Source organism: Colletotrichum paranaense, assembly GCF_030867605.1.
Source record: "Colletotrichum paranaense strain IMI 384185 chromosome Unknown Scaffold_5.1, whole genome shotgun sequence".
In the NCBI taxonomy this organism is placed as follows: domain Eukaryota; kingdom Fungi; phylum Ascomycota; class Sordariomycetes; order Glomerellales; family Glomerellaceae; genus Colletotrichum; species Colletotrichum paranaense.
In genome coordinates, this window is record NW_026848963.1 from 2,803,533 (window position 1) to 2,829,279 (window position 25,747).

General features: G+C 53.6%; 10 protein-coding genes across 10 annotated transcripts; 5 read left to right on the top strand and 5 right to left on the bottom strand.

Annotated features, from left to right (window-relative positions):
* Positions 1 to 844: 844 nt before the first annotated feature.
* On the top strand, positions 845 to 1,297 carry CPAR01_07343 (uncharacterized protein; the record flags this gene model as incomplete). The annotated part of the gene is made up of 1 exon (XM_060491612.1): positions 845 to 1,297. The coding sequence occupies one exon, from the start codon at positions 845 to 847 to the stop codon at positions 1,295 to 1,297; it is 453 nt and encodes a 150-aa protein (XP_060350486.1).
* Positions 1,298 to 2,568: 1,271 nt separating this feature from the next.
* On the bottom strand, positions 2,569 to 3,375 carry CPAR01_07344 (GDSL-like Lipase/Acylhydrolase; the record flags this gene model as incomplete). Its single annotated transcript, XM_060491613.1, has 1 exon — positions 2,569 to 3,375. The coding sequence occupies one exon, from the start codon at positions 3,373 to 3,375 to the stop codon at positions 2,569 to 2,571; it is 807 nt and encodes a 268-aa protein (XP_060350487.1).
* Positions 3,376 to 6,274: 2,899 nt separating this feature from the next.
* Positions 6,275 to 7,270, bottom strand: CPAR01_07345 (uncharacterized protein; the record flags this gene model as incomplete). Its single annotated transcript, XM_060491614.1, has 1 exon — positions 6,275 to 7,270. The coding sequence occupies one exon, from the start codon at positions 7,268 to 7,270 to the stop codon at positions 6,275 to 6,277; it is 996 nt and encodes a 331-aa protein (XP_060350488.1).
* A 933-nt stretch (positions 7,271 to 8,203) lies between these two features.
* Positions 8,204 to 8,533, top strand: CPAR01_07346 (uncharacterized protein; the record flags this gene model as incomplete). The annotated part of the gene is made up of 2 exons (XM_060491615.1): positions 8,204 to 8,381; positions 8,436 to 8,533. The coding sequence occupies 2 exons, from the start codon at positions 8,204 to 8,206 to the stop codon at positions 8,531 to 8,533; spliced, it is 276 nt and encodes a 91-aa protein (XP_060350489.1).
* Positions 8,534 to 9,028: 495 nt separating this feature from the next.
* CPAR01_07347 (uncharacterized protein) lies at positions 9,029 to 9,301 on the bottom strand (the record flags this gene model as incomplete). Its single annotated transcript, XM_060491616.1, has 1 exon — positions 9,029 to 9,301. One exon carries the CDS (start codon positions 9,299 to 9,301, stop codon positions 9,029 to 9,031), a length of 273 nt encoding a protein of 90 aa, XP_060350490.1.
* Positions 9,302 to 12,684: 3,383 nt separating this feature from the next.
* On the bottom strand, positions 12,685 to 12,924 carry CPAR01_07348 (uncharacterized protein; the record flags this gene model as incomplete). Its single annotated transcript, XM_060491617.1, has 1 exon — positions 12,685 to 12,924. The coding sequence occupies one exon, from the start codon at positions 12,922 to 12,924 to the stop codon at positions 12,685 to 12,687; it is 240 nt and encodes a 79-aa protein (XP_060350491.1).
* A 3,021-nt stretch (positions 12,925 to 15,945) lies between these two features.
* CPAR01_07349 (uncharacterized protein) lies at positions 15,946 to 16,221 on the top strand (the record flags this gene model as incomplete). The annotated part of the gene is made up of 1 exon (XM_060491618.1): positions 15,946 to 16,221. One exon carries the CDS (start codon positions 15,946 to 15,948, stop codon positions 16,219 to 16,221), a length of 276 nt encoding a protein of 91 aa, XP_060350492.1.
* A 1,371-nt stretch (positions 16,222 to 17,592) lies between these two features.
* CPAR01_07350 (uncharacterized protein) lies at positions 17,593 to 18,964 on the top strand (the record flags this gene model as incomplete). The annotated part of the gene is made up of 2 exons (XM_060491619.1): positions 17,593 to 17,661; positions 17,891 to 18,964. 2 exons carry the CDS (start codon positions 17,593 to 17,595, stop codon positions 18,962 to 18,964), a joined length of 1,143 nt encoding a protein of 380 aa, XP_060350493.1.
* Positions 18,965 to 20,637: 1,673 nt separating this feature from the next.
* Positions 20,638 to 22,581, top strand: CPAR01_07351 (tat pathway signal sequence; the record flags this gene model as incomplete). The annotated part of the gene is made up of 2 exons (XM_060491620.1): positions 20,638 to 20,824; positions 20,912 to 22,581. 2 exons carry the CDS (start codon positions 20,638 to 20,640, stop codon positions 22,579 to 22,581), a joined length of 1,857 nt encoding a protein of 618 aa, XP_060350494.1.
* Positions 22,582 to 23,191: 610 nt separating this feature from the next.
* CPAR01_07352 (eIF4-gamma/eIF5/eIF2-epsilon) lies at positions 23,192 to 25,521 on the bottom strand (the record flags this gene model as incomplete). The annotated part of the gene is made up of 3 exons (XM_060491621.1): positions 23,192 to 25,225; positions 25,283 to 25,339; positions 25,426 to 25,521. 3 exons carry the CDS (start codon positions 25,519 to 25,521, stop codon positions 23,192 to 23,194), a joined length of 2,187 nt encoding a protein of 728 aa, XP_060350495.1.
* Between the last annotated feature and the right edge of the window lie 226 nt (positions 25,522 to 25,747).

The following is a 25,747-nucleotide window of genomic DNA, read 5'->3' on the forward strand; positions in this document are numbered from 1 at the left end:
AAGTTGATACACAAAAACGGTGAGGCGGGTAATTGTCCGGCGCCTATGTGGAGCTGAGCGACATCGGGAAGACTAAAGCCGGATGGCGTGGTCTCCACCGACTTAACCTCATCTCTTCAAGCACTCGGCGCTTACAAATACACGCTTAATGGCTTCGGACTTTCAATCTTGAACAACCTGAGGACCGAATCGGTGGCATGAGAAACACAGCCCTGGCTACTCAGGTAAATAGAGGTGTGTATGGCACCGGAAAATGGAACAATAACAGGAATTCCATGAGCTAATCTTCATGCCCCTTGATGGATCTGAAAAATATCGGATTCTCTTCAGGACATACAAGGAATTTAGTATCCGTGATAGGCTTGATAATAGACCAGAAAGGTCTCTAGCGGCAAGACTGTGTGTCTTGAAAGCAGGGAGTCGACTTCTGCTAACGATTTTGCCAACGAGCCTATGGATATTGGAAGTCTTTAGTCATTAGAAAATGGACATGTGTTCTACTGATAACTATGCTACCATAAATTCTCTCTAATTCCAGGTAGAAGTCATTTGAGTTTTGTAAGGCGTTGGCAACGCTCGATGAAGGTTCAAGGCTTCCCGCAACCTAAAAGAGAGAACAGCGCAGTTTGCGAAGGGTCAGACCATAAAGGTTGGTTCATAGCCACTTTGATCTAGCCCTGGTGATGAATCTTCCGGAGATACGTCGAATAATTCACTTAACTTCCTCTTTATGTGTCATCGCATTCTCGATGATTTACTCACTCACACTTCATCACCACGGCCCAATCCGGAAATCGGAACATCATCAAAGCTAAAATACTTGCAACACGCACAACACAAATTAATGGCAAGCTACACTTCCGCCAATTTCCCAACAGCGGAGTCTTATCCCTTCGGCGGAAACGGCGCCCGGCGGCCTCTCATGGACAGTCGTGCCTGGAATTTGATCTTTCACGAGTCGCAAACGAACACTCCCCGCAAAGCCGTTTCGATCATGACTCTTATCTGCCTCAGCGCCGTGATGGGATTCATTACGGCGGTTGCCATCGTCATGGGATCATTCTCCTACGCTGCACACTGGGACGTTATCCCTGAGGATATCTGGGACTACTATGAGAACTACGATTTTTCCTGGTCTTTTCGCAACCAGGTGATTTGGCTCGATGCACACGATATCTTCTGGTGGTTAGTCTTCACGGCGGTATGGATGCTGTCGACGATGATCATGTATCGTGTGTTCTTGTACGTCAGGTTTGCCCCGTTTCGCGAGGCGAAGCACAGGGGGTACCAAGATTGATCATGGGATCAAATTTGCGAGCGGTCCCAGTTAGGTACCGCGATCATTACAGCCACTATAGGTTGTCTCAATTCATCACATTGGGCAACTTTTGAATGAGCGGAACAGCTTTTGGCCTTGACGTGGTGATCTCAACCCTTGCCAAGATAGATAGTGTCTACGGGTGATCGGAACATCCGTAGCTCACTTCATACCTGCCTCGGCCTCGAGGGCATCTTCGGGACAAAACATCCAGGAACCAGTCATAGAGCTTCTGTACATGATGCCTTGGGAGGCAGTCGGAGAAGAAGACGAGAAAGAGAGCTGATGGTCATGGAGTCATAAGCCTGGACCGGTCAAGCATCCCTCCGGGAAATGAACGTACGGTTCGATGTTGATGGAACAGACTCTAGGCCACTGAGATTACTCAAGAAGTCGTGGACAGAAATATAATAAGATATACCTAGAGATAGAGGTTGTTACATGCGTCGCCAAGACGTAGTCGAAGTTTGGTATCGCCATTGACTATAATGAATATTGCACGTTCGAGCAATACTTATAGGCATGCCTTGAATACATATATAATCAGGTCTTGAGAAGAATCAAAAGAGTTCGCCCCCCCGATGCTGAATTGGGGGCTACATCTCTGATCCACATGCTGGGATTCGAACTCGGGTACTCTCGTATGCGCTGAGCCTGTCGTCGAGTAGGCTGTGGGCGTACTTGATTGCTGACCATGAACCATTCCACCACCCACGCCACAGTTTGACCTGACCCCCGACCTAGAGGGCGCCTTCTGTGCTGGTGACAGGAATGGAGTTGAGGGGATCTTTATTCCTTAGCCATCCCGTCTCGTGGTCACGTGTGGAAGGCACGGTCAAGACCGCTTGCTCCTTCCATTCATAATCCAATCACAATAGAGACATATAGGGTACAGAATACAGTTGCGTTGAAGGTCTCACTTTGAAATTGACCTAGGCAATCAGCCGCAAGAGTTACAGCCTGTGGGCAAGAAAGCAAGAGTTCGAGGCCTTTCAACAACCCGAAAGTACCGAGCGGACATGGCATTTTACAAAGGATTTGGAAGATATGAAGGCTTGTTGACTATTTACGTGTCGTTTCGTCTATGTACAGAGCCTTGGCTAGTTTTGTTTGAAATATGTACAGTGAAATTCGAGCAATCAAGTCATTAGAGGCCAAGCTCCTCGACAAGACGACATCAACCTCCCCACATCCTAGGTTTCGCCACCGGAACCTTCCCTTATCCTCGCATATGAGAATCGAAATTCCAACTAGTAGACGGTCTTGATGGGCGTCTTGACGTGGGCGGCAAGGCTGGTCGTGCCGTTCATCTTTTGGTAGATGGCCTGGACGAAAGCCTGGGAGCTGAGGTCGGCACCCGCGGCGCTGGTGTGCGTGTTGTCCTTGATGTACAGGGCCTTGACGGCCGACGATCCAAGCTTGAGGTACATGTTGCTGACGGCCTGGTGGTGGTCGACGAAGGTGACGGCCGCGTCGTTGATGGTCGCGGCGGCCTTCTTCTGCATGGCGACGAAGCGGGACGGGGTGCCAACCCAGGTGCCCGTGGCCCACTGGTTCTTAGGGGTCTGCGAGCTGAGGATGACGGTGGCGCCCTTGGCGGTCATGAGCTTGGCGGCCTGGATGACGTAAAAGATGTATGTGTAGACGGTCTCGCCCGTCGTGTCCGAGACGCACGTCTCGGTGCCCTCGCCGGGGCAGACGGAGCGGCCGTTGTCGTTGGAGCGCGGGGAGCCGACGTCGTTGTGGCCGAACTCGATGACGACAATGTCGCCGGCCTTGACCTCGTTGGCGACATTTTGGAAGCGGCCTTCGTTCCAGAAGGAGCGAGATGAGCGGCCGCCGATGGCGCGGTTGACGACGGCGATGTTGAGGTACTTTGAGACGTACTGGCCCCAGCCGTCCATCTGAGAGTCGCTGCTCCTGGCCATGGTGCTGTCACCGCAGAGGTAGAGGGTAGGGGCGCGGGCCGCGAGCTCGGCAGGCTCGGGAGAGGCGGCGGGTGCGGCGGAGGTGAGGGCGCTCAGCGCCAAAGAGGCGAGAATAGAAGTGAACTTCATGATGTCGATGGTATGGTGTACTAAGAGGTATCCTAAGAAGCAAAAACAAGACGGCAGAGCAAAGGCAGAGAGGCTGAGGTATCAAAGACCATGTTCATAATGAACCAGGACAAATCACGCTCTACTTATGGGAACCTAGATCCAAAGTCTCTTGTCTCTCAACAATACCATCTCCTTGCCCGGTAATGAGCTTCAGAGGCAGTGGACGTCGAGGTTCCACTCCGCTCGGCCGAGACTCCCAAGTTCGTATCTTTTATACTTGCCAAGACGCCCAAGAGAAGCAAAAGCTATTGTTCCGCCAGTCGGGATACCTGCAAGACGAACTAAAGGGTTAGTCAATCTACTGCGTAGTTGTGCCAATACGACATTGAAAAGTCTTGGGCTTGTCAGCTCAACTTTACTTGAGACTATGCATCATCCCCGGTTGGATTGGACCGAATGACAAGGGGGTCCTCGCCGCTCTCTTGCAAACACCGGATCTGTCTGCCCCCTTTCGGAGGATTCCATCGGTCAAGAACATTAAAGAACCTCCGTCTAGCGTTTGGAGTTGAGCACAAAAGTATGCTTCTTTGCTAGCGAGGCCGGGGTTCATGAGTTTATTCCTCTTAGGCCCTTGTGCCCGAGTCTCCGAGTGGCTACCACACGTGCACCCTAGCGGCTTGGCCCGTTGCATCGGTCCCCGGCAGACCAGGCACCTTCCCTCTTGGAAGGCCGCCTTGGAGAAATGTCAATGGTCCGCCTAAGGGAACTGCGGGGAACTGCCGATCCTTGACTGAAATTGGCTCCGAGTTGGGACGAACCAGCAGTTGTTCGGCTGATGTTTGGTGCGAGACTCTCAATAAATCACGTCAACTGACTTGAGACCGCCATAATTTAAAGGCGAGTTGATGGCTGCTTCTGTTGAGACTCCTCTCTTGGCATCAATCAAAGGCCATGTAAGCATAAAGCATAGACATAGTGTTGGGGGCTGTTGACTAATTATTTGGTTAGTTGGTTCATTACGGAGTAGCGAAAGTTGAGTCGCGGGGTTGAGAAGTCCCGTCTGCTTACACACACGCATCCGACTCCTGGTACAAATAGGCCGATCAACCCGGCGCTGGTGCATGAAGGTATTCGCCCTATGTAAAGAGGCGGATTAGATTCAGTACAAAGTTGAAAGGAATCTGAACTGCCGAACTATGGGCAAGGGCATGTATATTTACACGAAGTGCTCTGAACACGTTCAGTTGGTAATCTTTCCAAGAGTAAAAGCTCCCGAGATCCATGGTGACATTGGGAACATGTTAAACCACCAATGAACCCATACATCGCTCTCTTCTCGATGAAATACCCACAAAAGTCATAACAACAAATGCGGAAGGATCTTTGGAGAGTCTCAAAATACTTGCTCGTCAAGTCTACCTTGAGTATTCGACAAGAGACGATGTGCATTCACTCTATCTCGTTTTTTCATAGTGCCGATATCATTTCTGAAAAATATAGCCCAGATACATACGAACAGTTGTCATAATAGTAGATACTGCTTCTACACGAGTTGCACCTCTTATTGCAGATACATACCTCATCTCTGGAATTCAGAGGGCTGGCTTACAGATGTAGGCAGGGATGACAACGTGGCTCACTGAAGACACCTTACTGCAAGTTCGTGCTGTATGGCCGAGTTGCAGCCAAGTAGCAAGATGCGCGCAGGCTCTGCAGTTGCATGAGCATGCTTCAATAGAAATCGTGTTCGTTTCCTCACCCCAAACTCCATGAACTCGTTCTCCAGGCCGTTTGCCGAAGGCCTACGCCTTAATCGACTGCAGGCTCTGTCGGGTCAAGGCCATGAATGATGAGAACATCCTTTTGAGCAGTGAAAGTCACGGTCCTTCAAGGTCAGATTGTGCCGATAGCAGAGCATACATATCAAGCCAATCACCACCTTCGGGGAACAACAGCCACGTGAGACGTGTATTCATCCCAACTCCCACAATACACACAGGAGGAAAGCCCATGTATATACTTTCAACTCTTTTCCTGTCACCAGCACAGCAGGCGCCCGTCTAGGTCGGCGGGTCAGGTCAAACTGACTGAGTGGTGGAGTGGTCTTGGGTCAGCAGTTGATTATGTCACGCCCAACAGCCTACTCGACGACAGGCTCCGAGTTCGAGTTCGATTCCCAGCATGAGCACCAAGAGATGTAGCCTACCGAGGTTAACTCTTTTTTCGTCTTCTCTTTTCAATCTCTACTAAGATGCCTTTGCATGGAATTGTTGCGATTGATGTACGGAAGGGAAGAAATTACATATCTTGTGGGTGAGCGCATTGCACTTATCCCAAGACACTTCTTGTCCTCCATCCTACTACCTGGGCTTCAATGAAGCAAGACCTACCAGCTCCCAACTTCTTTCCCTTGCGCTTCAAGATGTTGATCGAGATCGCTGCTGTAATGAACCAACAGAGATGTAGAGGGAGTCAGTGCATATCATGTCCAAAGACCACGGAGGCTATCAGAGGAAGACAACCAATAATGGAGAAAACATAAGGGAGCATTTGAGAATGTCTAGCACCTTTTAGTCTTCCTGATACGATACGATACGATAAGATACGATACACGAGGCAGCTGACACTGGCGTTTTCTTCTATTACACTGATTGTGACATTACTGATCGTGTTCGCAGGCTGAAGAGTCGCGAACCTAGGCCGGGAGGCTGGATCTACGTCTACGCCTACAAAGAATACACAACCGGCCAAGCCCACGTACATATATCTCGCGTCAAGACCAGTGCCTCCAAGTCCCGGTCGTCCCTGAACATACGCTACGGGTGTAAGTCCCAGCTATTTCAAGCCAACCACCTCCTTCCCCCCTTCCACCACCCCATGATCCACCTCCCTCCCAACCGTCTAAATCAAACCACGATCAATCCCTCCTCAAAGCCTCATTCCTCGCCTCCAAAGCCCTCTTCACCCACCCAATCCCCGGCGCACTCTCAAACCCATGCGGCAACCCAGGCCACAAGTGAAACTCAACCTCCACCTCAGCCTCACATAGCCTCCTCACGAAGTCAACACACTCGTCCCGGAACAAATCCAACCCGCCCACATCAATATACGTCCTCGGCAGTCCCCTCAACTCCTCCACCGAAGCCCTACCCGGCGCAGCATACAACGAGACACCCGCCTCCGCGTGAGGCCTCGGGTCCCCAGCCTTATCCCCCAACACCGCCCGCCACGCGAGCACGCTGTCGTGCGCCTTCCACGCCAGAAAGGGGTACATCGCCGCATTCTCCGGCACCGTGGTCCGGTCGTCGAGCATCGGGTACACGAGAACCTGCTTCCTCAGCGGCGGCGTCAGACCCCTATCACGCGCCATCAACGTCGCGCCCGCCGCGAGCCCGCCGCCCGCCGAGTCGCCCATGATGACGACGTTGCCGCTATCCACGTTCCAGCGCGCAGCGTTCTCCGAGAGGTACTTTAACCCGTAATACACGTCTTCGGCGCCCAGCCCGTCAGGAAACTCTGGCGCGAGCCTGTAATCCACCGCGAAGAACGGCATTCCCACCATCTCGACGAACCGCTTAATCTGCGGGCTGAAGATGTCGACATCGCACGAGACCATCCCGCCGCCGTGGACGTATACCACGGCGGCCAGGGGCTCGGAGCTGTCAATCATCTCCCGCGTCGCGAAGCGGTAGAGCCCGACCTCCTGTCCATCGTGCGAGATGAACGGGATACGCGTCTCGAGAACGTTGTCCGGCGTCGGCTGCGCGCGGAGGACGGTGCGGAGCAAGGGCTCAGAGAAGGTGCGGAGTTCAAGGGCGTCCTTGAACGGTGCCGCCGGCGGGGCGGGACCTCCGCCGCCGCTGTCTCTGGCGGCGATGGCGGCTTGGTACTCTGGGTCGAATCGCAGGGTCATGGCTGCGGGAGTTTTGTTTTTTGCGTTGTTGCGCTGTCTATGGCAAGATGTGGAAGAAAATGCAAAGGCACCAACGTCGAACGTGAGTATTTCTGGAATAGTATGCTTCTGGATCGTGACTGGAAAGATGATTGAGAAGGTGCTGTCCCGAGATGTGTGCCCTTTTTAACCGCCAGACGGGATATCCGACGTCGTGAAACTCGACGGGTGCCTGCCCGTATTCCCGAAAGGAGGGGTTCTCGAGCGTCCTTCACTTTCCGTCCTGTTGTCTTGATGCAGCCATATCTCCTCTCACATGAAAAAACATTAGATCGCGACATCATGAGAATTCCACGGAGCTTTGCATTTCGGTCGAATGGACCGTCCCCTAGACGCCAGCAGAAGCCGCCTCAGCGTGGTCTCCATGCCTCAAAGTTGTCCGAAGCCCATCAAAAGTTCATATGTTCGCTATCATCTGTTCGACTCTGGCAGCATCCCGCCCAATTTTATCCATTGAAGCTTGATAATCACAGCCGACGCGACGGGCGACCGCCTCTTCGCTTTTAACTCGCTTTTTTGGAAAGATTTAGATTGGCTCGACTCAGTCATGTTAAAGGAATCCGATCCCTACTCAGCAGTTACAATCCTTCCACATATCCCAGTCTCGAGACAATAGCAACATAGAAAACGCGAGCCGACAGGCCAGTCCACTTGACTTGAATTTATCAGCCATCAACGGTGCCATATCGGAATAGAAATTTGAATGATATTGCCGGGCGCCAGTTGCGAGAAGAATGTTTATGCGACCAGCCTCTTTCCCGACAGATCAACATGCTGATTTCAATCGAGCGAACCATTTCTGAGCTTTCAGAGAGGATTGGTTCATTGGCGGACCGAACAGTGTCCCATTTCCAGTAAATGTAGAATGGCCCGGAAAGCTTTCCTTGGGAATCTATGCGCAGCTCAAACGTTGACGAGAGCCTCCATTTCGGCGGAACGTACCAAAACACCCGAGAACCGCAATGTCTCCTACCAGTCTTGGCCGAGGCACCCATGGCACTGACGACATGTCAGTGCTGGCTGTCAATTGAACGGAGTTTATCGCGCACATTGCCCGTCATGGCTCAGTTTCGTCATCTCCTCGTCGCGCTTGGATTCGAAAACAGTCCTTGCTGCGTTCCAATGGCGATCAAAGTCTTCCCAAGCAAAGTGAAGCATCGCGCAACAACGAGGGCATCGCGGCCAGCATGGGGCCGATCACCTAGTGACCGCTGCTACATCTGAGCGCTTACACAAGGACGTTCTGCTTCTTGTTTGCGCTTGCACCAGAATTCGACTTCAACTATAAAGTGTATGGCGTCAGTAGTCGAGCCTAAAAGAAAATCCTGTTGAGGGCGTTGAATGCACATGATTTTGGCAGATATCATCTCCACTTGGAGCGTTAGTGTTGGTAAGGAAAAGTGTCGCAGCGCAGTAGGCGCGATCCAGAGTACTGTCGCATCGAGGACTTCAACGCAATCGGGGTCCTGAATCGCGGCATGACCCAATACCCTTACCCTCCCGAGCCTTTGCGATGGAGAGAGGAACTCCCGCTGCAGGTTGACCCATCGTTGGTGGGAACCCCAAGCGGTGATAGTTAGCGGCAGCGGATCGAAATGGCACCGCCGAGAAAACACGATGCAGACCGTTGGTGATAATTTCTCATGAGATCGTGAACTCTGACAGACGGTCAATCGTTCGTCTGGTAGGTGCAGGGCTGACGGGGGGGTGTTCGGCTGGCTAGATTAAAGAATTGTTGCTCCCGATCCAGAAGAAAGTAGCTGGCCCACGTCCCAGAACGTTGGAATCGGGGCTGTGAATGTTCCGATGGCACGTTGGCTGCTTCGATCGCTCCAACAAAGGAACCAGTTCGAGGGGCCGGGGAGCCCTGTTTTTGACCATGCCACGATGCGGACTGCCCTGCAGAACTTGAGGGGATCGCGAAATCCGGGGCCCGCCGTCCGATCTGCGAACATGTCGTGTGAATCGGAAACAGGGATCCAGAGAGACCATTTGGGCACTGCCGCCCGATTCTCGTGGGTTTCTCTGGAAATCGGGGCGGAACGGCTCAGGGCTCACTTAGGCCGTGCGCTCACCTCATCATGGTCAGGAAATCTGCGGAATCTGTAAAGCGACAGGACAAACGATGAAGAACCAGGACTGACTTAGAACAGTTTGAATGAGAAATGGGGCCGAGAATTTGAAATCCGCAGTCCTTGCGGATGCTATCAATGTTGATTGAAGCCTCAGAAGAGTCAACCTTACCGTAACACCGCTGGGATGTTTGAAAGCGGGCGAAAGAGACACCATGCGTTCCACTAAGGCTTGGCCGGTATCAGCAGAGTCCTGGAAGCATTTTGGCTTCCACAGGCTATCCGGCCGCAAGGTGGGATATCAGAACCAGGGCCGAACGAAAGTCCAGCCACCACACCAATTCGTCCCGGCGGCCCGATGAGTCTGCAGGACTGCTAGTAAATTCTCCCACCCGGCTCCTCGGGCTGCTTGCGCACGTAGCACAGCATAAGCAGAACCTCCTCCCAGTGTTCCCCCAAGCCGGGCATCTCACATGGCACCAAGTATTGACAGATGGTGGACGAGCAATACGGACTGCTCTGGCCGGATTGTTGAAATGGCACGATGTCTCTAGTTTGAGTACACAGTGTCTCCCTAACGACAGGGGCTCAGGCAGTGGGCTGGTGGGTAATTGGGCGAGCGTCTGGAACGCTGGTTTCCTATCCCGGTGGAAGGCCCTTTTGACTTATCCCAGCCCGACGTGCTTTTGGAAAAACCGGCGTGCCAAAAAGACAAGCTGGAACGGATTTTGGGCAGGCGGCCATCGGCTGTCTGAGCCACCATCGAGATTTCTGAGCAGTTGTGTAGGCTTCCTTATTCTCTTCGAGCACTAGCGGCTGAGCCAGCCTATCGGTTAAGGTCCCCCTCTCACTAGGTGCGTTGAATAGTACCACAAGCCTCCCGAAGCCAGCCAAGTGAGGAAGCTCTGGTGTGGTAGCGCGTCCAGACATCACGATCAATCTTCCATTGCAGCTTATGTCCGCGGGCCCGGACGCTCTCTAGAGCACCAGAGCGAGTAGGTACGTTTGAGCTGTTGTCTTCGCGATAGTGTCTTTGTCGAGTTGCAAAACCACGTGGTGGGGGATCGAGATGCGATGGATGTCGTGCATCGTCGGAACACTGGCTGTGACCGGTGTTATGCTGATGCAGAAATAGATTATTGCCGCTAACGCAGCTCAAATGCTCTCTGGCTGAAAGAGTGCCATCTCTGAACGAATTGATCAAAATCTTGAGTTGTATCCGGTATGCCAGTTTCCAGGGTTCTCTCGTCGGCGCTGCACATCGCATTCTTCCATGGAGATTGCAATGCCAATCCAACGTAGCTGTAATAGGGCACCAGCAACTGCATTCCCACTTTCCCAGTGAACCGTCTCCGCGGGCGTCCTTGGTGCCCGCTCCTTGCGCATCCAGCCTCCAGGCGACCCGTGAGACTTTACGTCAGGGTTCAGGAACGTGGCGCTCCTCCCCGCTGTTTAAGAATATTTCAGTCACCCCTCGGCGTGCGTCTTTGACCAGTGCCATCTGCCGACGTCTATCAACGATCGCCTGATCGCCTGGCTTTGGCCTCCTAGCCTTGCCCAGCAGAGACTATAGGCGGGGCGTCTCCAACGTCGCTGGTGGCCGTTTCTGATTTATGCTGACTCACAAGAAGGAGCAAGGGGCATTTGGAATCAAATTGATGAGATCAGGATCCGGGGTAGGAGGCGAAAAGGTCGATTGGCCGTCACGGCTCCGAACATGAGATGTCAGCGCGCGATCTCTCGCTTATCTAGAAACGAACGTCGACATGATTTTCCATCTTCAACGTCGACTTTTGGCTCCATTAAGAAGCTCTTCTGCAAATTTGGATGGAACACCTGCACCGCTGCATCGAGCCATATATTTTGCGCACACTTCGCCGAGATGGCCGAGATGGCCGAGAATACTCCTCATGGAAATGCCGTAAATTTTATGTTCCTGTGACGTGCGGCGAGCAAAGTGAGCGGTGGTGCTCCTTGCAATGACGAGGAGCCGAGAGTCGCAACATAATAAACGGGGGAAGCAAAATCCCATGCTCTAAACCATGGCAATTTGCGGGGTATGGATGTGCCCGAAAACCTCGATCGCCCTCTTGCGTATTGCAAGTTTGAAAAGGGGCGACAGCTCACTGGGCGTGTGCGTCTGTGGTAGCCAGATGGGACGGAGTCGAGTGTCTGTCGTTGTTTCGCCACAAACCACAGGAAACAGGCAATTGGGGAAACGGGGAAGGGTGTGGTTCAAAGGCTTGTTCGCAGGCTCGGCAGGTTGTACATAGCATCTGCTTCACCGGCCGAATGGACTTTCTGGGGTTCCGAGATGCAGCAACGGCACTGTCGACATGGGAAGTTCGTTGGTTAGCATGGTTCCACAGCTAGTAAGCAACGTGCAGCCAGCAGAACCATGAGAGATGAGTGGACAGTGTCGGCTGAACCTCGATGGCTGACGACAAAGATATGTCATTTCTCATGGTTGATCATGGTTGATTCCCATACGGGAAGTAGGCAGGCGGGTCGACATACTACCCGCTGCCCCGCTGTGGCAGAAGGTCGATCAGAGTAGACTGCCCGGCGTTGGTGCCCCTGTGTCTGTATGCCGTGGTTCTTCGCAGTCCCTTTGATTATGTGATTATCGATCTTGGTCAAAGCACGGATAGGCGTAAGCATCCGTACGGCAGATAGGTAGGCTTGCCCTGGGGGTCCAGAAACCCGGTGTCGAAATGTGCTCGAGATATCCGCCCCCATGGGTTGTAGACCACCACTCTATGGCGTGAATGTAGAATGAGGAGCATAGAGTTGCCGGGACTGGGCCGTGGACCGTGGTCTGCTGATTGGTCTCAGAGATGTTCGTCCCGCTCGAGGGGTCTGCCATGGTTCTGTTGTAACTCCAAGTATCGGTTTCACACACCAAAGAAGATGGGTGAGCTAGTGGCGCGCGGACAGATTGCTCCGTCTCAACGTCGAGCAACGCCAGTCGTTTTAATAATGGCAAGTCCAACTTTGTCGTCTAACGTAGCGCTTAAGCCAGAGCTAACCCGCGAGCGAGCAGAATTCACCAAAAACGGAACGTAACTACTATTCTCAGCCCAGTATCATCCACTGAATGTTTGAAGCAGCTGATCCATCTTGAGGTGACGTCAAATTTTTTTAGATCTCTAGGAGCAACTCACCAAGTCGACTTCAGTCTGGCGGGGAGAAATTCCAGAGGACTAGGCAAAAATGGATTCTCCTGGGCTTAGGTGACACCCGTAAGATTGGACGATTAGTACTTGGTAGCCGTGGTAGCGTGTACATCCTCGAGACTGATACCTACTCGACCTGATCAACATCGTCGTTAGGCTTGTCTAACCTAGCGAACCAGCTGAAAGCCATCCGCTGAGGTTGCAACCAACAATTCGGTACGCGAGGGGCAGTGCACAGCCATACAACTGTGACAACGAATTCTTGGAGAAGCAACCACCACCATCCCTCGCGTTGGCCACGGCGGCGGCGGGGTAAGAACATTCCGCTCGCGGCTCTTGTCAACTGGAGTGTTATCGCTCTGATCATGGCCTGTGTCCAGTTGGTCTTTTCAGTTGGCCCTTGCTTGTTGTGCAACTCTGCTAGGCGTATGCTGTAAATACTTGAGTGCCCAAAGCTGTATCCAGCATGTGATGCCCACTGAGACCATTCGACCAGAAGGCGACATGATCCAAGGTTGAGAATGTGCGAAAGTAGGTTTCTTCTAACCCTTGGCTCGTAAATGAGTGTTGTCACTCTTGAGCTTCTGAAGCAAGAGTCGGAGAACTTGTCGAAAGGTAAGCTGATGTTGTGCCTGGAGGTAATTGGCAAACTTTTGGCTGCCGCCGACGAGAGTCTAGGCCCTCTCGAAGAATCTGCGTGCGCATCACGGCTTCCTCGAGTTAGACTGAGCGGGCCATGGCTGGTCGGATTTAACGCAGCTTTGTGCCACAATTACCGCCTGCGAACAAGGCACCTGCAAATGCCACGTTCCCAGAGCGTAGGCTGGGGGCAGCCATCCCGTCTGTTGGCGTGACCCTGGTGGCACATCTTCCGTAAAGGGTCGGTCTTGCGAAACCTGCGAAGCGCGAGGTGAACCGATATTGATCTGGGAGATTAGGACGATAATCCCCCCACCGGCTTGGTTGAATGTGTCAGAAGGTATACTGTTTCAATCATCGCACAGTCTACAATTCTTGCAGAAGACCTTATCGCAAGTGGTTTCGTCCTGCATCGGGATTCGCTTGCAAGGCAGGATGACCTCCTGGACTGTCGACTAATGAACAAAGAATGAATTGGCACTGTCGGCACGGCTTGGCTCCTTACTCGCTCGCGAACCTGTTGTTTCTGAAGAGGGCACCCGCCCCCTGGAAGTTCGTAGGCAATAATGGTGCTAGAATATTCCGATCAGTGTATCGAAGCGTGGCAGCGTGTCAATTCTCATCGCCATCTTGCTTAGGGCCCCTAATAGTCGGCATCGGACCCTGGGGATCGATCGTCGCTGTCGCCAGTCGCCCCATGCTACCGGACCCACCCTTCTTTCCGAATTGCGGACGCGGAGAGATTCTAGCACCGAGTGTCGAGGTATTCGGATCAATAGCGCGTGGTGCTATACCGCTGGAGCAGCCAAACGCTAAGGTACAGCCCTAGCACAACAGCAAGGTATCTCATGCCACAGATGACAGGATTGGGAACCGCGAACCAAGCATCAGTAAGTTAACCTATCCGTAGTGAGATCGGATGCAATCGGTTTGAGACTCTGGTGCAGTCGATGGCATCGGCTTCGTCAGAGCCACCCATACGCAGTACGTCTATTGCCATAGCCACAGAGACTTGACGAGACTATTCGATTGATTGGTGATGCATTTGGGTTCCATGACATGCCAGCTGTATCTTGCTGAGAAGGCCAGTGGTAGCGACCTCTCCATTACATTGGGAGGAAAATCGACTGGGACGACTCGAGGAAGGAGTAGTTTCGAGATCGCTATGGTCGTACTGATACAGGTCCAGCAAGCTATCACCTCGTAGCGAAGCTGTTTTGTCTCAACTGCATTGGGCTTATTGGCGGTGAGGCCTCGGAGTGTACTCCTGGCAAAAATTCCGTAGCCAACCGCTCCGTACAGATTTGTTCAGGTCAAGGGTTGAAGTACGCGGCCTGTCAGCGGGGTAGTGAAATGTTCAAAGTTGTGGGTGTGTGCCGTGTCTCGAAGCAATGTGCTCCGTAGGATACATGCATGGATGCAGAGCAAAGCACCGCAGGGCTCGTGGAACATTGACCGGTCCCTGCCTCTCTTGTCTTAAGCTCACGCATGTTTGCGGAATGGAGTTTGCCATAGAGGCGCTACACCGTATGGCATGGTGCAATCGCCCACGCATATCAGAACTATGTCAGGTCTACAACTGTGATATGTCAGAGTGTAGCCGTATAGGACTCGGGCATCCGTAGCGAGCGAGCCATTCGAAGTAAATGAATCACTCACATGGGATTGGCTGAGGCGTGTCAAGACACCTAAGAGATAGTTGGGATCCAACTCTTGGGATGGACCTAAGAGATACCGGACAGAAATGCAGCCGATGGGCAACATCCAATGTCTCGAATAAGACACTATGCAGTCGGACATGGCCAGCAGCGGGCTGCAGCATTGCTAAGCGTCTTTAGACTTTAGCATGACAAGAGAGTTTGACGAGTTGGGGATGCTGGTACGACTGGCACCCCAAAGGTTCCGCCCGAGCGATAACTCTAGGCCCGCCACCCACCACAGCGAACGCAGGTATCTCACGGAGGGGAACAGCACATCTGCAGGTAGAGATTGCACAAATCGAGGGACGAAATGAAGCCGGTCGATGTGGTTGTGTGGTTGTGTGGTTGTCAAGGTTGTCAAGGTTGTCGTTGTTAGTCAGTGATGGTTGCAGCAGGCCACCTTGAATCCCCCCGGCCTCCCGTCTGTCGATTCTCTTCTCGTGTCCAAGGTACGAAGTGCAGGAAGTTCTCTCCTATCAAATTCCTGTGTAAAAATTTGCACCCACCCTCCGGCCTTCTCTTCCTGTCCGCCAACGCGGTTGCTCGTTTACTATCCGCTTGTAAACAATCCTCGCAAAAGGCAGGAAGGAAAAGAAAGTATACTGTGTAAATACGTACACAATGTCTCTTGCCGTAATGGCGAATGTACGCAAGGGGAAGACAGGAAGAAGCAGGGTGCATGGAATCATAGGTTTTTAGGGAAAGGACGGAGTTTCGTGGAGGGACGCTCCCGCCTCCCTCTGTAAAGCACCCTCTTTGCGCGAAACCCACTCCGAACAGCTTACGAACATATGGGACACCCGAATATGTACTATGTTACTATGAATTAGTTGTGTGCTGAGAGTAAGTAGTCGTATTAGCGCGTCGTCCCAGTTACCACTTGTTTCGATAATTATTGCGTAGCTGCGAGTGTATTGACATTATTTCGATGCAGCAAGAGGAATCGATGCGGAACTGCCCAAAATGACAGTGGAAAATTGGACCACTGGGAAGAAGCTCTCTATCTCTGAGTCTCTCACAGGACGTGACTGGGATAAGGCCTGGAGCATATGGCCCGGGGATTGATCCCGCCCTGTCGGTTGCACTTGGGTGCATTCGGGTGGGGATGTGGCACAGGCGAGAGCCCGAGCTTGGGATCGCCCCACTCAGGCCAAAGCTCCACCCCATGCAGCAGCTGCTGCTGCATCTGCACCTGCCCTGCGGCCCTCGAGACATTTTGTGCTCCTGCCTCTCTGTCTGTCCGTACACGTCCCGCTGCGATCTTGAGCTTGGCAAAAGTATCTAACAACAGAACATACGGGAAGACACAAATCTGTGAGGTGTAGGTATTACGAGTGAAAGACTGTGGTGAAAAGACAAATAGAGAGTCGAAAGGAGCAAGAATGATTGACATGAGGGAAAAGCTAGGTACGCCTTCCCAAAAAGCTACAATACCTACCTATCACTGGCGACTGCCTTAGCCGTGAACCCAGCCCCTGCCAACACAACCACGACGACCAAACCGTGGTTGCCATCTTCCCAAACGACCCGGCGCTAATCTAAAAGAAGTAGAGTACGAGGGCGGGCGGCAGGAGACAGCCAGTCCAGAGATCAGAAGAGAGGGGGGAAATAGAAGGAGAAGCAGAGAGAGTGGGCAGCCCTTTCCTTCCATTCGATGGAGTGAAGAGTGACTACTGGGGTACTTTGCTCCACGGGCGTCGGCCTAGCACACAGTCCCTTCTCATCGAGATCGATCAACAGAGCGTAACCCGATCAAACCCTCCAAGATCGTCTAGCGATCGAAAGCAGTCGAAATGCCACTTTCCCTTTCCCCTCTCACTCTGCCGTCCCTCGCCGTCTCTCTTTCTGCCAATTATGCTGGACTGCCCCAGTTGCGGCACAGCCAGCAACACCGCATTTCCCAGGCCCAATGTATCCTTAGCGTACCTAGTCAAGCTCCCATCTCGCTCTCTCGCGCACTGCAACTGCATCAGGTTGACCAAACAGAACAACGAACCTAACCCCTTCCCCATGTACCATGTCCCCGGTCACATCTATCCGGCCGCCATCTGTCTGGTCAATCCCCGAACCAGTACTCCGTAACCCAGCATCAGATGTACCCCCAGCAGTACCTCCTCACGCTCTCACTCTCACTCTCTCTCTCTCACTTCGCCCGCCCAAGGTAGACTGAACCCTCTCCCATGCTTTCGCATGGAACATTGCTCCGGGTTGTCCTCTGTTCCACCGCACGCCCAGCTAGTTCACTGCCTTTTTCTTCCTCTCCACGCTGCTCCGCACCTCGAGACTAATACCCAGTCGTTTCTCCCGAGCACGTACCCTTGGATTGTATAAGACTTAGATACCGCCCTGTTCCACACTTTGCCTCCCCAACTTCCACACACCCTTTTGGTCCCTCGACCGACGAGCTCCTTCAGAAAACGCAACCGTCTTAGGACACCACGATAAACCCGTACGACTCATACGTCTCTATATCCCCGAGTTAATCACTAGGTTTCGACCAACCTCATCGCGATACCAGGTGGTTCCGGCTTCAAGGTTCTAGCCACAACGAAGCCCATCACCGCAAGTGAATAGAAGCTTCCAATATATTCCTGCACCCCGCATCAGCTACCTCTCTGGCCAAGCCATCTTTGACCCCATTACCACTCAACTATCTATAATACTCGTCGATCTCCGAATCCTCGACGTCAACGAAAATGCCGAAGCGCTCCTTGGACGCCAGCAACCTGTCGCCTACGATGCAGACTGAACGGGCACAGAAGAAGGTACGTTCAAGCCGTGATATTCGAGTCAAATCATCCTGCCCGCATTAGTACCCATTCCTTGACTATCAAATTATCCACGAACGTCTTTCCCCCCAGTTTGGCTATACTTGCCACACTTGTACAAAATTGTTTGCCATGGTGGTTTGTTTGACTTGCCAGAAGAAAGTTTCCAATTGCCAGAAGAAAGTTTCCACTCCCCCGGATCCAAATGCTGACCATTCACACGTAGACGGAGAGATCTCATGAAGAGAACCAAGAGCGCGCTTACATTGCCGCCTCACGGCGGGCGGACCGTAGTATCGAAGCCCGTGTGCAGTCCGCCAAGATGGCGAGCGAGATCCACAAGAAGCGCACCGGCAAGGGATTCAAGATCTCTGAAGCGATTGTGCAGGCGGAGGAAATGTACGAAGAGGAGGAGGACGACATGCCTCGCTCCTATCGCATGTTGGCTGCTCACCTTCAGACCGGTTCCCCAGAGTTCGACTACCGTGTCAATGCCTTTTTGGCTAACAGAGTAGCCATGGCGAGCATGGTGGCCGGGCTCCGCAACGAGGAATGGGCTCAAAACCCAATCAATAAGATGTTTGCCGAGCAGTTCCCAAACGCCAACAAGCAAGCACAGGCATTGTCTCGTAACATTACGAACTCAATGTACTCCGTTCCCGGGCAACGTTCAATGTCTTTGTCACAGCCCACTCAGTCCGAAAACGCGGTCACCAGCCCCATGTCACCAACCTTCTCGTCGGTAAACTTCCAGCCCGAGACCCAGCGATACCAACGCCAGAGAACACAGTCAGTGGCGTCGCCCATGGACATGACCACACCGGTAGCGCGTGATCATCCTCAATCGCCGCCAGCTTTGTCGCCGTCATCAGACGCTGCTGCTGGCACCCCCTCGACGCGAACAGCTTCGGCTTTCCCTTCACCCATGACGACAATCGATCACAGCCTCTTTTCTCCTGAGTCATCCTTTACCGCTGAGCTGCCTATGGATGCGAAGATGATGGTACCCAACTTGGACATGAGCGACCCGATGGCTCAAATGTTTATGGGCAACCCGTTACAGCAGCAGATGTACTACCCAGACACTCATTCGATGGCCGACCTGAAACATGAGCAGCACCTGAATGAGCTTACGCTTTCTTCGCACGAGTACTTCAACGGACACGTGAACCCTTATGCGTCTCGGTTTGAAGAGCCCAGAAGCGATGATGCGACCCCAGGCCCCGTTAATGACAACTGGGACGCCTTCCTAGACTTTGGTGAGCAGTCCGACACTGGCGCCATTGATCCGACATTGTAGTCGGCATACCACACCGTGTAATTTGACACGAAGTATTGATGGAAGTAATGAGGAAGAAGCGTCCAAAAGGGATGACAAGCAGAAGTGGTATGATATGATGAAGGGACCCTGGCTGGTTCATGAGCATGACTTTTTAGAGTACGCATTGCATCGGTCGGGCCACAAAAGGAGGCATGGAATACCCATGGGAAAGGCACTTGGTTACTTCTTTGGCGTTATGGTACGGGAAATCTGCCCGATTTTGCCTTTTTGTCGTCTTCCTTTTTCCTGTTCACAATGTCCGCTATTTTATGGACGAAAGGGGCCTGTATGTCCTCAAAACATGTTTTTCTTATGTTGGGAGCCGTCAGTGTTTGGAACTTACACGCCAGGAATTTGGCCTCTGTATGTTCGCTTGGGAACGGGAACACAGGATTTGCGAGAGAGCACCAAAGATGGAAGAATTTGGGAAGGAAGATGATATCCAGGGAGGCGTGGACGGCGAGGGAAGACACGCCGAGAAAAGAGGAGGACGGATACGAAAACCCTGAAGTTGACGAAATAGTTGTTGGCAGGCCTCGCCTTACGGTGGTTCAGCGGAAGCAAGTGCTGGTAAGAGGCACGAATCTGACCAGGGTTTGGTTCAGCCGGGACTGCAAAAAAATAAGAAAATGAGAGAAACTGTTATCTGTCAATTAGTGTCTCCTTCGTGAACCCATTTGTTTTACATGTTGAGTGGGCAAGCCAATGCAAGCTGGAGGCAGTATTGCTGCACGACTCCTACCGTGGTACTTAGGTTAACATTACACCACGAACTAACGGCCACACTCGACCCCCAGTCATGAAGTTCTTCTCTTGATAGAAATTAAGCACCGTACTCATTCAGCTCGAACGGCATCTTTCGAGAGAAAAGCAGAGTTGTTGCATTAAATGACAAGTGCACTACTAAGCAGCAACAGCTTTGACCATAGCGCTTACCCTTCTGGTTCAATCACACAATATCAGGTACCTTTCCATCATAACTTTTTTCCAGAAACTTGCCGTCAGACTGGGAAAGGAGGCGAAACTGCCTTGACCGAGGGAAGTACCGAACCGTTCACCGGCTTTGATATCTCCACTTCGCCACACTTCGGAACCGGATGTGGGGCGGGAGGACGGTAGCCACGCGTGCCACGGTACGGAGTACGTAGAACAAGACGTCCAGGTGCACCTTTAGTGACACTGACCTTCGCTCCCTGACCTTGGTGAGTATTCGTCGAAAGGAGATATCCCTATCATCTACCATATGACGGCCTGCTCTAAATCTAATTTAATCTTTGTTAATTGTTTACATGATGCTGATTGGAAGCCGTCAACACCGCGGTTCTCATCCAGAGTCGTGGAGTTTGCTTATCTAATCGGCCCATCCCCTAATGACATAAGCAGTGGCTGCTTAATGACGGGAGCTGCCACAGAAAGCCCAGCCGGTTAGCAGCGCTCTCCAGGGACTTGCCTCCCATAATGACGGGCCAGCCCCACAAAGCCAACGGCTGGGAAAACTTCCTACTGGCACAAGCCGCGGTCGCACCTACCACTGTAGCAAAGCTCGAGTCGCCTAGCCACTGCCCTGGTTCTGCGCGCTCGCGAATCTATCGACGACCCGCTCTTTGAACAATTCCCACCTCTCTCGGAATTTCGAAGTCTGGTCAACATTCATGTTGGCAGCTTCCAGATTCACCCGCCGAGTCATGACGTCCGCATACGCCAATGGCTCTGCTAAGGCGGCCTACTCGACATCCTCTGCGACGACTACTGCATTGAGCAGATGGAGCATCGCGACGGCACAGCTGCCTGCCGTCGATAAGATCAAGGCTCTGCACATCTACGACTTTGACAACACACGTAAGTCTACCTTCTCTATGCTGCCGCGTTGCGTGATTCCTTCGCCAATCTTCTGAACCCAAAGCTAACGTCGTCTGACATCCATAGTCTTCAAAACTCCCTTGCCGAACCCCGCATTATGGAGCGGCCCTACGATCGGCGTGCTGTCAAGTCAAGACGTCATCTGCAACGGCGGCTGGTGGCACGACTCCCGAATCCTCTCAGCGACGGGTGAGGGCGCCGACACGGAAGAGAAGCGCGCGTGGGAAGGCTGGTGGAATGAAAAGATTGTCGAGCTGGTGAAGCTGAGCGTCAAGCAAAAGGACGCTCTGTGCGTGCTGCTGACGGGCCGCTCCGAGCGAGGCTTCGGGGAGCTCATCAAGAGGATGATTCACAGTAAGGGACTCGAATTCGACATGGTCGGGCTCAAACCTGCAGTCAGCCCAACGAACCAGAACTTTTCAAGCACGATGCACTTTAAGCAGCTCTTTCTCACCGCGGTCATGGAGACGTACAAGAACGCCGAAGAGATTCGCATCTACGAGGACCGTCCGAAACACGTCAAGGGATTCAGAGATTTCATGACAGAGTATAACCGCAAGCAGAACATCAATGCTACTCGCACACGCGGCCCCATCACGGCGGAGGTCGTTCAAGTCGCGGACATGTCAACGACCCTGGACCCCGTGGTTGAGGTTGCTGAGGTGCAGCATATGATCAACCTTCACAACGAGGAGATTGGCAAACACTCGACTGACGTTCGCCCGCAACGACTGAGGATCAAGAAGACTGTCTATTTCACAGGCTATTTGATCAGCAAGGAAGACACGGCGCAATTGATGAAGATGGCCCAGATCCCCTCCGGACTGCCCGAGCAGGAGCTCAAGTTCCACGCCAACAATATTCTCATCTGCCCTCGTCCTTGCCCGGCCAGCATCCTGGAAAAGGTTGGAGGTATGGGCAGCAAGATGAAGTGGGAGGTCACAGGCACAGCGTGCTTTGAAAATAGCATCTGGGCAGCGAGCCTCCGACCCGTTCCCGCCACCGCGAAGTTCCACACGGATAACCCGTCGCCTCTCGTTGTGCTCGCCCTCCGCAAGGGTGCCCGCCCCGTAGATGCCGGCAAGATCCAGAACTGGCAACCGATTCCCGCCGATAAGGCAATGACCTTCGAGACAACAGTTGGAGAGAAGATGATCCTGCGCATCGAGCCAGAGGACCCCCGCGAAGACGAGTATGAATCGCTCTTCGCCAACAAGTCTTCTAAGCGGAAACATGATGGCGGCGACTACTCACGCGACCACCACCGACACAACCCCTATAACGGCCGCAATGAGCGCCGCGATTTCCATTCTGGGCGAGGAGGCAGTGGCCGTGGTGGTGGTGGTGGTGGTGGTGGTGGTGGTGGTGGCTTCCGCGGCGGTGGAGGAAGAGGTGGCAGAGGCCGCGGCAATGGTAAGGGCGGCCGTGGCGGACGTGGCATGCACGGCTACCGCTCCCTCGACGACGTCGAGCCCCGCAACCAGCAGGGAGGGTACGGACAGACTGTCGAGTATGACGACAACAGCTATCCGTCCCTCCCAGGGCAGCAGCAAGGCGGCTTCCACGGGGGTCAACAGCAACAGTACCAACCTCCGCTTAGCGCGTGGAACTCGGGTCCTCCGCCGAACGCCCCCACGGGCCCAGCTAGTCGTCCCATGGGCGGCGGCGGCGGTGGCGGTAACTACGGAGGTGGTGGAAACGCTGGCAACAGCAACGATCTCCAGAGCTATTACTAGAAGGAATGCTCTTGGAGATGAGTCCGCTAAGCAATTGTTTTGGGGCGGCGGTTCAAGAACAAGCTTCTATCCAGTTTTTGGGGATCATAAGCTTTGCCATTCGTCGCGTAAATGGGGATGGCCAACCTTCTGAGTTCTGCTGTATGTTCGAGAAAACACAAAAAGTCGGGGGTATCACACGGTGATGGATGGGACGGGAGTCTTCACATCTTTTTGGGCCAGGTTTCAGCTCGGCGTTTTTGGAGGGCTTTATGCTTTTTGATATGATACCTTTTTAGTCGCCTTGCAATACAAGCAGGTCATTTCATGCTGTTTTCGCCATCTCTGACGTGCCCGTGATGCTTCGTCTATGAGACACTGGTAGGTCCACTTTGTTGTTTAACGTATTCTTTGATTCTTATTCTACCATAACTTTTTGGCCAAGTCCTGGACCCTGCTTACGAGTCTGCTGCAGTGTACAACTGTGCTATGCAAGCCATCCACTCTCTACGCCAGGCATATAACACTCGTTGATGGTTCGAGTCCGTTTTCTTCCTCTGTCTCTCTCCTCTCTCTCCCTCCTGCACTTGCCTAATCACAACTCCCGAGACGTAGTCCGAGATGCCAACACCTAGTCGTCATCCTCTTCCGAATCATCGTCGTCCTCCTCATCAGCATCCTCCAACCACTCGACGAGAACCCGGCACTTCTCCTTGAGCGCCGCCATGCCCTCGCCCCCGCCCTCCTCGGCGCGCTCGTCCTCCCACCAGGCCAAGATGCCGTCCTCCTCGAGAACGTCCAAGCCATACAGCTGCTGCAGCATGGCGGCGAGCAGCACGCCGGCGCGCGCGTGCTCGAGGTTCCGGCACCCGAGCAGAGCGCGCTGCAGCGCGAGGACGAACTCGACCTGCTCCGTCTCGCCGCCGCCGACGCCGACCTCGGATACGAATTTTGAGGCACCCTTGTTGGAGTTGAAGGTCTTGTCGGCGGCCTTTGCGGGCTCGAGACCGCCGTGTTCGGGGTCGAGGAGCTCTGCGGCGCGGCGGGCAAAGGCGATGGCAACAGCCTTACGCATGGCCACGTCCGAAGCGTCGTTGGCGAGGCGGAGACCCATGAATTCGAGCTTGGCGGAGTCAAAGTCGCCTGATTCGGCGCGGAGGGCATCGAGGAGGCCGTGGACGGCGTCGTGGTGGAAGCCTGATTTGCCTTGGGAGTCGTCTGAGACGAACGAGTCTGCGCGGTTGCGGGAGTCGGCGGAGAATTGGGTGATGCCGTCGCCGGCGTCCGAGTCGTCGTCGTCGATGTCGGAGGAGAGGGTTGAGACTGTCGAGGTGGAGAGGTTGAGGTGGGCGAGGTTGTAGAGGAGAGAGCGCTGGAGGGTGGAAGGGTCCTCGTCGTCCATGTCCTCGGCCTCTGGGTCGACGTAAGGGGCGCCCTTACCTGAGGGACCGACGAGTGACTTGTCGGGATTGACGGGCGTGCCGTTGTGTGTGGTGACTGCGAGGACCGTGGCCTCGGGAATCTTGCTGTTGTCGCTGAGGACAACGCCAAAGGAGAGGAGGGAGCCGGCAGCGACGACCGAGCCCTTGCCCACGATGCTTGAGTCGGCTAGGATGGAGCGCGTGATGACCGTATCATCTTCGATTACGGCGTCGTCCCAGATGAAGCTGTTTTCGATGCGAACGTTATTGCCGATCTTGCACCGCCTGCCGATGATGCTGTTTGATACCGTGCTGCCGGCGCCCACGGTGGCTCCCTGGCCGAGGATTGACCTGGTAATCTTGCTGGTGGGCGCCATCACCGTTCCGTCCTCAACGCAGACTGCACCGCTGGTCATCTTGTACGTCTGACCGGGAATGACGTTGCAGTCGGGAACGAACGGGAATGTCCAACGGCCGAGGACATCTTTGCTGATTGACTCGTACATTTGGAGGTTGCTCGCGCGCGCTGCGTAGCCGTCATCGAGGACCTCTGCGTAGATCGCCTTGCCGTTCAGCTCCCAATCTTTTAGGACACCATGCAGAAAGTTTCGCCTCGGGAGCTCGTAGTCGAAACTCTCGGACCACAGCGCCAGCACTTCAGGAGTACAGATATCGATACCCGCATCAATCAGGTCGCCCCGCATCTCAAAGTCGGTCGAGAGCTCGTCAATCACGGCCGGGTCGAGGGTGAGGTAGTGGTCGCTCTGGAGGGGATGTATCTCGTCGTAGTGTAGGCACCGCTTTGTCTTTGAGTCGATCACGAAGACGGGGTTGATTCCGTTGGGCTTCGTTCTGTGCTCCTCCGCGCCGCCTGATCGCAGGACCACTGTCATGATATTCGTTGCCGCGGCCTCCTTGCGCGCCTTATGTGCCGCCAGCGCGCCGTCAAGTGAGATGTTGGATACCACGTCGCCGTGGACCACAATGAAGTCGCCGTCCATAATGCCACGTCCGTCGAGGTCACGGAGGAAGTCGCCGATTGAGCGGGCGTCGGATACGCGGATGAACTGCAGGCTCGTGAATGGAGTTCGAATGGACATGGGGGACCATCTTGATGTGTTGATATAGTTCTCGATCTGTTCGGAGTGGGAGCCGCAGTAGATGTAGACCTCTTGGACGCCGTTCATGGCGAGGAACTCGAGGGTATACTCGATGAGGGGCGTGTTTGCAAGGGGTAGAAGGCACTGCGGGCGGGCGGTCAGTCGTCGTCGCATAGCTCCGGGACATATATCATGACTTACTCTTGGCTTCTCTGCTGAAAAGGGAGCAAACCTATCTTGAAAAGAGTCGGCGATGAGCTGCAATGGGCGAAAAGGAAAGCCATCAGGTTAGCCAATTCAACACCCATCACCGTGCCTGCCCCACCATGACGCTTCAGACTTACCACAGCCTGCAGGACATCCTCGCGCTTGCCCTCACCTCCAGCCTTGCCGGACTTCTTGCCTTTGCCAGCGGCGGCCTTTCCCTTTTGCTGCGACATCGTGTGCTAAGGTGGATCGCAAGGGCGTGGGTGGGCGCTTTGGGGGGATTTATTGTGTTGGTCGCGGGGTGGTGAGTCAAAGCCCGGTCGCAAGCTTGGGAGTTGGAAATTTAAGGTGAGTGACTCAACGGCTCCGAGGCGGGGTGGGCCGTGCGGTAACCCTCTCTCGGTCTATCTCGGTGAGGAGCTTCACCGAATATTCCGCTGCAACAAACTCATCTCTAGA